Raw genomic sequence first — 8,807 nt, 5'->3', positions numbered from 1 at the left:
CGTTTGGTATAGAAATATTGTCCCTATTCCTTCTTATTGTAGTGCCACGAGGGACAAGTCAAAGACATTACAGCCATTGCGGTTGCCAAATCACATAAAAGAAAGCTACTCATTTTTATTTTATTCTTTGATGACAAGAGTAACCTAATGCAATGTTGCACAAATATAAATAAAATAAAATAATTAGTTTACAACACTGGGCAAATTCAACAATCTTATCCCCCCCAAAAATACCCAAAAAAAAAAAAATATATAGATAGAGAGATCCAAAGTCCAAGTTTCTTTCTACTCTGCATGCACAAAATACTTGGGCAATGCATACATAGAAAGCAATATTTACATCTATATGACAAATAAATTGTGTAACAAGTTTCCAAAGTGTTAGCACAAATTGAAGTTAGATATGCCTCCAAGGTCTTTCTGCAAGGCTTACACATTCACTGTACCTAAAACAATCAACAAGATGATCAATTGTTAGCCCTGCTGCTTGCATGAATGAGTACACAATCACCGGTCCGACTAACCGGAATCCACGCTTCAATAAGTCCCGGCTAATGGCCTCAGCTTTCGGAGATCTCAGGGGAACGTTTCTGGGGTATCTGAATTTGTTGATCATTGGCTTGAAGTTCACATAACCCCACATAAAGCTACTGAAAGATCCGAATTCATTCAAAATCTGCATTTGGGTAACTATATTAAGTTGGCATCTCAGGATTATAAAACAAAATTAAGGAAAAAAAAAAAAAGTTTATGCAAAGGCATTAAAATTTGTAAACTTGCCTTCATTATGCATTTGGCATTGTCTACTATGCACCTCACTCTGCACTCTGCCAACATTATTGCTGTGTTGGAGGATATTTCTAGGATCTCTTTCTCCCCCATTTTGGCAACACTCTTTGGATCAAATCCCCCAAATGCCTCTCTATTTCATCAACAAATTCAATCTTGTTTCAGTGCATATTAAAATGATCCAAGGCCTTTTGGTGAAACAGAGATTAATTCAAGTGTGGTGAATTAGAATGGAGTTGGTGCAGAGTTAGAACCTGAACAGTTCTTTTCTTTTTAAAATTTCAGTCCAGTTGTAATCCATCAGCATTCCAGACAATGCAAGCAGCTCGAACAATTGACTTTTTTCAACAATATATAACATATACCTGTTAGTATATGCATGCTGCATGACATGTCTCACAGACAATTACTGCTAGAATACTGGTTTAGATTTTTACAGCTGACTTACTTGTCATCATAAACAGGAACTCCCCAACATTCGTCGTGAAATGCAACATAAACTCTATCTGCATCAAAATTCGTGTTAATATCCACACTTTCCATGGATCAAATACATCTTGGTGAGTACATGTTAATGTCCTCAAAGAGTGAGCAATCGAAAAAAGTAGAGTAGGTAGAGATGTTGAACAACACTTTGGATTACCAGTTGCCATTTCTGAATTCAAAACATACGACTTAAATACATATATGCTGTACAGTTGGAACATGAATGCCTTAAAAGAGTTATTTATATCAGCGTTGAGGAGCCCAAACAGTTGCAACAACCCCCATTATAATGGCCACGATGATGACACAGAGTATTTAGTTCTATCATTTTAATTCATCTTATATTGAACTCTTAACCACTAATAGTATTTGACGCTTGTAGACTTCACTAAATCCTTTCTTTTCAAATGCACAAGCACAGAATAGATTGTACAACCTAACCACTACAACAATGTCAAAGTTTAGCTACTAAGAAACTTTTCTCTTGTATTATTATCACATAGAAAAATGAATCGCCATGGAAAAATCTGAAGCACGTAGTATTAACTATTATGCGTTCGAATCAACTCTTGGTTGATAAAAAATGGAGCTTACCACTATTCTTTGTAATCCAATTGCACCTCTTCAGTTCCCCACAACAAGAATCCTGACTTTGTTGCTGCTGCTGTTGTTGCTGTTGCTGTGGTTGAACGTTTTTAGCCACCGTGACTTCTCTTCTTTCAGGTGGCGTAATCAAACGCAGGGCTAACGAAATCCTCTGCTCCAGCGGAGAATTATAATTGTCTGTAACAGAAGAGTCGTTCGAGTTCTGTGACAAGGACAGTGATAGTGATGATAAAGATAATGAAGAAGAGCTCCTATGAAGGCCAATGGGGTAGACTTTTTTCAAGTGTTTAGATAATAAACTCTGAGTTGGCTTCGGCTCTTTTTCTTTTGGACTTCTATTCTTCTCCAAAATATGCCTTCTTACGTTTGCTTTAGACATGCTGGAGAGAAGATAAAAGAAAAGTCCTTTTGTGTGATTGTTGTATCTTAAATTTGGTAGATGTAAAGGTTGATTGTTGTATCAATAAAAGGTTTTGGGGTTTTAAACTTTAAAGTGTAGGGGACCTTATGAAGTCATAGCTAAAGTTGGTGAAGTGTGAACTTCATAATGGACTTGCTATTTGATTCTTGGGTTTTAAGCAAAACCAATGATGTATTTGGATTTTTTTTTTTTTTATGCAAAAGATTCTTATCATTTTTTGCATTTAAAATAATTGGAGTCATCATAGTGATTCCCTTTTTCTTTCTTTATAGTGTCTGCTGCATCACAAAGCTTGTTCGCCCCCCCTAAAATATACGTAAAATGATGCAAAACCTGTGATTTACAATCCATAACCAATAGTTGAATCATACAATTAGATCATTTCAAATAATGCTAATTCCTGAATATTTGAGAAACTTTTAAGGTGTGCTTTTAGCTTCAGTGGCAGAGCTAATGGCAGCCTCGAAGTGGGGAAAAGTCTATAATGATTAGAACATTTAGTTGCAGTGTTTGCCTCAGTGAAGATATTTAATGGGGCCGAAGGAATTACCCTTAACTTGTACTCTTATGCCTTGGGAGCTTTGAGGCATACCTGTTGCCTGCATAGACAGAGAAATTTCATCTATAAATTTTACTCTCGTGTCTCTCGTGTCTTTATTGTATTTCTTCTGTGTGTTTGTTTGCGAGCAAAGTCATTGATTGTCGATATGCAAGTAGGCGTATGATGTGCCCGTACCCCCTTAAATTTAAGCTAGTGAGCCTACTTTTCTGCATACCTGATGTCACATTGAGAATGGCCTTGTGTAGCAGCTTGGTCTTCTTGTAACGTATGCGCATTATGCATATATATATCAGCTGCAAAAGAATAATGATACAAAGTTAATTTATTATAACTAAGGTACCCTTTTTTTTTTTTTTGTCTGAAATCTTAATAAGTTTAGATTTTGTTGAAGTCTGAATATCTCTTAATATAAACAGTTGAATGACATATTTGTTTTTCTTTTTTAAACGTCTGAATATAAATGTTAAGTTGTTTGTTTTATGAACAAACAATATCTCAAATTTAGAGTTTTGACATTTATGTCCTTTGTAGGTAGGATATATAATTGTTATAAATTTCATAAGTTAAATAATTAAAAATTAGAGTTGAAAAAACAATTACAAAAATATATATATCCAATACATTTATATCGTGGGTATCAACTAATTTTATTGGTAAAATCTTTTGTTTTGAAAATAAGAGATTTGTAGTTTAAACCCCACCCACATAAAAAATTATAAATTTTATTATGATTATTAAATTGTTTAGAAGATCAAAAATGTGAAAGGAACTATAGTTATATTGCCATGATAAGGCAAACGGCTACAATCTGCTCAGAGTATTGTCTTCAGCCGAGATGTAAATTGATAAAGTCTAAGCGTAAGAATCGATGATTTTGGTTTTGTAGTGTAAAATAAGATATTTGTTAGGGGCAGTTTTGAGAATAAAAAAATATTTTCTATTCAGATATTTTTCTATTCATATAAAGGTAAAAATCTTAACTTTTTTCATTTAAAGTTAAATGTCTTATAATCAGATATAAGTTATAAAAAAACAAACAATGAAAACTCTTAAAAAGTCTGATTGTAAGTAAAATTAAGATTTATAATAAAAAACAAACAAGCTCTAAAACTTTTTACTAAAATTTTTAATACAAATATTAAGTTATAGATTTCAAGCAACCTAATAGTGGATAAATAATCATTATTAAATACTATTTTGATTAATATCTGCTTAATTAATGGTTCACGATTTGTATCAAAATTTAATTTAAAATTTTAAATCAAAATAATAGCACCCAAAATTTTTATTTCACTTGATATGTTTATACATGTGTTTTCCTATAATTCGGTACTCTATTAATTGTTGTGGAAGTGGAGTGATAAAATGAAGAACCACATATTGTAAATTATTATATATAATGCTGTAGACTAGGGTTGGCAATTGGGAAGTCTAGATCGGGAATTGATTGCTAATATCAATCTCGTCTTAAATACTAAATCGACAGAACAACTGTCTTGAATTCTGTCACAAACAGTAAATCATGACAAAAAAAATGTATCTCGATCTTATCCTAATCAAATTCCAAATCCCAACTAAGTTTGCTATTACACGATGTAGATTTTGTCATAAACGACATGTTATTTGACTTTATTGGACATGTCAGATCTCTTTGATTTATTAATATGACTTGGCATATGAATATAATAAATATGACAGATCTTTATGCTTCATCAAATCGACTTGTCAAACAACCTTGAAAACCCAAACTCGGACACTTGGACTCTCAATGGGATTTTCTAACATTCGAATCATGTTCGAAATAATAAATTAGGACAAAATTGGGATCTTAAATTCCAGCCCAAATAGTGAATTAAGATAAAATTTTATAGCAAATCCTAATCCATTCGAAATGTGTCCCAAATCCCAATCACGGTTCGGGAAATTCTATTAACCCTAGCATAGAGCATTAGCTTTATTCTTAGATAAGAAATCATTAAGAAATTTAACAAATGTTAATTAAAATCCGTAGACGAAAAACTCTTATCACACATTTTATTAACGGGCATTGTTAAGTTACATAATAATGTAAATTACATTAACCCAAAAGGTGTTTTTAGTGATCTAAAAAATAATTTAGTTAATTATACTTTTAGATCACTAATTACAATTTAATGGTTGATGTATGTTAGATCATAATCTAGGGTCCAATTATGTTGCAACTGTGGTATGAAGAACTTAAAGAGCTAACAACTCTTATCGTTGCACAAATAAAAGACTCTTTTAATGTCGTGAGTCGAGTTATGGGACAAGAAATCAATGACAAACAAGTAGGATTAAGTAAAGAGTTGAAGAAGATTAGTGGTCTTACAACGATAGAATGACTTAGAGCCACCACTCAAATTACTCGTGATGGTGCAACGCTCAATGTTTTTTACAATCTTTGTGATGAGGATAGAGAAACATAGGTTAAACTTTTCCGTCCTTAATGATGAAATTAACTCATGCGCACTTAGATGTTATAGTTTATTAATATCTAGCTTAACTCATTTGAGCACTTAAAATTTGACGAAGTATTTTTTATTTTTTCATATTTTGGAATGTCTTTGAAATTTGAAGATGTTACAGTCATATTTTGAAATTTGATTAAGTATTTTTTATTATTTCATTGAAGCATTTGAAATTTAATTATTTTGTAGTAATATTATGGGCTATTTCTTAAATAGTATTAATGTTTCTTATTTTAGAAAAAAAGTACTTTTGATAAAAGCACTTGGATAACAATTGGTAAAAGCACTATAAATATAATTAGGACATTTGAAACATTAACCTTGAGGCTAATTTTTAAATAGTTAAACATATTTTTAATATTTTAATTAATTTAATATATATATATATATATAATATAATACAAGGGTAAATTTGTCTAGATAAAAAAATTTATAAAATTCTTTTTCTCTTCTAATTCTATCCTAAACCGAACAAAGGAAATTAAACTCCCCATAATTTTCTTCTCCTTTCCTTTATTCTCCTCTATTTTCCTCTTATCTCCTCTCTCCTCTTTCCCTACAGCCAAACATGGCCTTAAGGTGTGCTTTTAGTTTCACTTGTACTCTTATGCCTTGGGAGCTTTGAGGCATTTAGTTGCAGTGGTTGTCTCAATGAAAATATTCATGGGACCGAAGGAATCACCCTTAACTTGTACTCTTATCCCTCGGGAGCTTTGAGGTACAACTGTTGCCTGCATAGACAGAGAAATTTCATCTATAAATTTTACTCCCAAAGTCTTTCTTGTATTTCTTATGCGTGTTTGTTTGTCAAAATGGGCAGCAGGCGTTTGTTTGCGAGCAAAGTCACTGATTGTCGATATGCAAGTAGGCGTATGATGTGCCCGTACCCCCTTAAACATAACTATATAAGCTATTAAGCTTAATTTTGTCGCATTGAGAGATCGTACTGTGCAACAGCTTGGTGTTCTTGTAATGTATGTGCATAATGCATAAAATATCAGCTGCAAAATAATACAATGATAAGAGTTAATTTATTATAACCTAAACTTTTTACGTAACGTTTTAATACAAATAATGAGTTACAATTTCAATTTCAAACAACTAAATAATGGATAAATAATCATCATTAAATACTAATTTTTATCCAAATTTAATTTAAAAATTTAAGGTAAAATAGCCGCCACCCAAAATTTTTATTTCATTTGGTATGATTATAATTTATACACGTGGCTTTCTTATAATTAAATTCTCTATTAATTGCTGCGGAAGTAAAATGATAAAATGAAAACCCAAATTCTGTAAATTGTTATATATGATGCCATGGACTAGGGTTGGCAATCGGAAAGTCTCGATCGGGATTTGCCAATCCCATTCCCATGCCAAAATCATTAAGAAATTAAACAAAAGTTTAATAATATCAAGGTACCAGAGAAAATTATAATGTACCCAGTCATTCGTTGAATCCTAATTGATTCATTCATTCAAATATATCCAACAACTGAAGTCGTTGGATCTTAATTGATTCATTCATTTAAGCGTATCCAACAACTGAATGCATAAGTGGCTCGTAGCCGGACCCAAAGTACAAGAAAACTGTCACACATTTTATTTTATCAAAGTAGCGGTTTGCAACATTCATATCTCTCTCTAGACTTTCAAAATTGCCGGGGAAAAAACGGCTCTCCAAAGCCCTAATCCCTCCCAATCAAACTCTCCTAAAACCCTAAACTCTCGCCTTTCTCTCTCTCTACCATTTTTTATCTTATTTTATTTTCCCGGAAGCAAAGAAAGCAACATACAAGCAAGCAACCTTTCGTTAGACCCATTTGAATGCTCAAGAAATGGATTCTTCTCAATTTCAGAAAGAAACGACAGTTGCTTTCGCCGTTCTCTTCCTCAATCTTCTCTAAACCCTCCGTCTCCGCGGCCAAACTCTCAAGCGACGAGCCCACCATCTCATTCGACTCTGTTGACCAAACCCCTGCTGACCCAGTTCCCGAAATCATTGCAAATTTAAGAAATTTAGGTTTTAAAAAATTCATTGACGGGGATGACTCAAAAAATTTAATTTTGAGGCTGAGTGAGTTTCAAGTTGATCTAATTATTGATTGTCTGAGGGTTGAGAGCTTGGATTTAGCGGTGACATTTTTTGATTGGTTAAAAATTCATTGCGGGTTTAAGCATTCGCTGTTCGCAAGCTTTGTGATTGCCCATGTATTGGCAGCAGAGAGGAGTTTCAAGGAGTTAAGATTGGTCTTGGAGCAAATTCTGCAAGAGCAAGGTTTTTTTTTTTTTTTTTAATTGTTTTAAATTTTTTACACTTTAATCTAGTCTTCTTGATATTTTAATTATAGTGGTAGCCCATCTCTAACTTAAATTTTTTTTATTGGATTTAGCTCAAATTTGTTTTTTATTTTGATCCGGTTTCAGATGATTAGTAGTTGTGGGTAATATTTTCCACTATAATTTGCAGATTATTGTTTATAGATTTTATGTGATTTCTGCTAGGCTCTGGTTCTGCTCCTTCTCTTTGTGAGTTGCTCTTGCACAGCTTCAGGGGTTTTGAGTCAAACAGAGAGGTATGGGATATACTGGCTTTTGTTTATTCAAGGACAGGAATGGTTCATGATGCTGTTTTTGTAATTGCCAAGATGAAAGAGTTGGATTTGAAAGTTTCGATACAAACTTATAACAGTTTGTTGTACAACTTGAGGCATACAGACATCATGTGGGATCTGTATGATGATATTAAAGTTAGTGAAACTCCACGGAATGTATATACTAATTCTATAGTTATAGATGGTCTATGTCAGCAGTCCAGACTACAAGATGCAATTTTGTTCCTGCAGGAGACAGCAGGGAAGGAGTTTGGGCCTTCTGTTGTTTCATTGAATGCCATCATGTCTAGGTACTGCAAATTGGGATTTGCTGAAGTTGCAAAGGGATTATTTTGTCTGATGCTCAAATATGGACTACATCCTGATGCATTTAGTTATAATATTCTTATTCATGGTTTATGTATAGCTGGTTCCATGGAAGAGGCATTAGAGTTCACGAATGATATGGGGAGGCATGGGGTGGAGCCTGATGCAATAACCTACTCTATTCTTGCCAAAGGGTTTCATTTGCTTAGTCAAATTAGTGGAGCTTGGAAGGTTATCCAGAAATTGTTAATTAAAGGTTCTGATCCAGATATCGTAACCTACACAGTCCTCATATGTGGATACTGCCGGATAGGCAATGTTGAGGAAGGTCTAAAATTGCGGGAAGTAATGCTCTCACAGGGTTTTAAGTTGAATGTCATTGCGTACAGTGTACTGCTCAGCAGCATGTGTAAAAGTGGACGGATTGATGAAGCATTGGGACTTCTTTATGAAATGGAAGCTGTTGGTTTGAAACCAGATCTTGTAACATATTCTATACTTATCCGTGGCCTTTGCAAGCAAGATAAGTG

At 33.3% G+C, this 8,807-nt stretch overlaps 2 protein-coding genes across 2 annotated transcripts in view; one reads left to right on the top strand and one right to left on the bottom strand.

The window, feature by feature from the left end:
- Nucleotides 1–378: 378 nt before the first annotated feature.
- On the bottom strand, nt 379–2,311 carry LOC18044365 (DNA-3-methyladenine glycosylase). Its single transcript, XM_006437779.2, has 5 exons — nt 1,870–2,311; nt 1,238–1,295; nt 1,044–1,127; nt 781–922; nt 379–676 (listed from the first exon to the last, which is right to left on the bottom strand). Exons 1-5 carry the CDS (start codon nt 2,258–2,260, stop codon nt 398–400), a joined length of 954 nt encoding a protein of 317 aa, XP_006437842.1. The 5' UTR covers nt 2,261–2,311; the 3' UTR covers nt 379–397.
- A 4,650-nt stretch (nt 2,312–6,961) lies between these two features.
- The window catches only part of LOC18044364 (putative pentatricopeptide repeat-containing protein At1g13630), a 3,383-nt gene continuing 1,537 nt past the window's right edge, over nt 6,962–8,807 (top strand). The window contains 3 exon segments of the mRNA XM_006437778.2: nt 6,962–7,634; nt 7,862–8,801; nt 8,803–8,807. The exon segment at nt 8,803–8,807 is cut by the window's right edge and continues 1,537 nt beyond it. Coding sequence (XP_006437841.2) covers nt 7,184–7,634; nt 7,862–8,801; nt 8,803–8,807 — 1,396 coding nt within the window. The 5' untranslated portion in view covers nt 6,962–7,183.

Source organism: Citrus clementina, unplaced genomic scaffold, assembly GCF_000493195.1.
Source record: "Citrus clementina cultivar Clemenules unplaced genomic scaffold, Citrus_clementina_v1.0 scaffold_4, whole genome shotgun sequence".
Classification (NCBI taxonomy): domain Eukaryota; kingdom Viridiplantae; phylum Streptophyta; class Magnoliopsida; order Sapindales; family Rutaceae; genus Citrus; species Citrus x clementina.
The sequence above is the reverse complement of the archived record's forward strand: the minus strand, read 5'-3'. Positions and strand labels throughout refer to the sequence as shown.

Coding starts and splice junctions, on each gene's coding strand:
- LOC18044365 (XM_006437779.2), bottom strand. CDS start 2,260: ATGTCTAAAGCAAACGTAAGAAGGCATATTTTGGAGAAGAATAGAAGT. Junction 1,296..1,869: donor TTGGATTACAAAGAATAGTG/GTAAGCTCCATT, acceptor ATTTTGATGCAG/ATAGAGTTTATGTTGCATTT. Junction 677..780: donor ATGCCAAATGCATAATGAAG/GCAAGTTTACAA, acceptor ACCCAAATGCAG/ATTTTGAATGAATTCGGATC.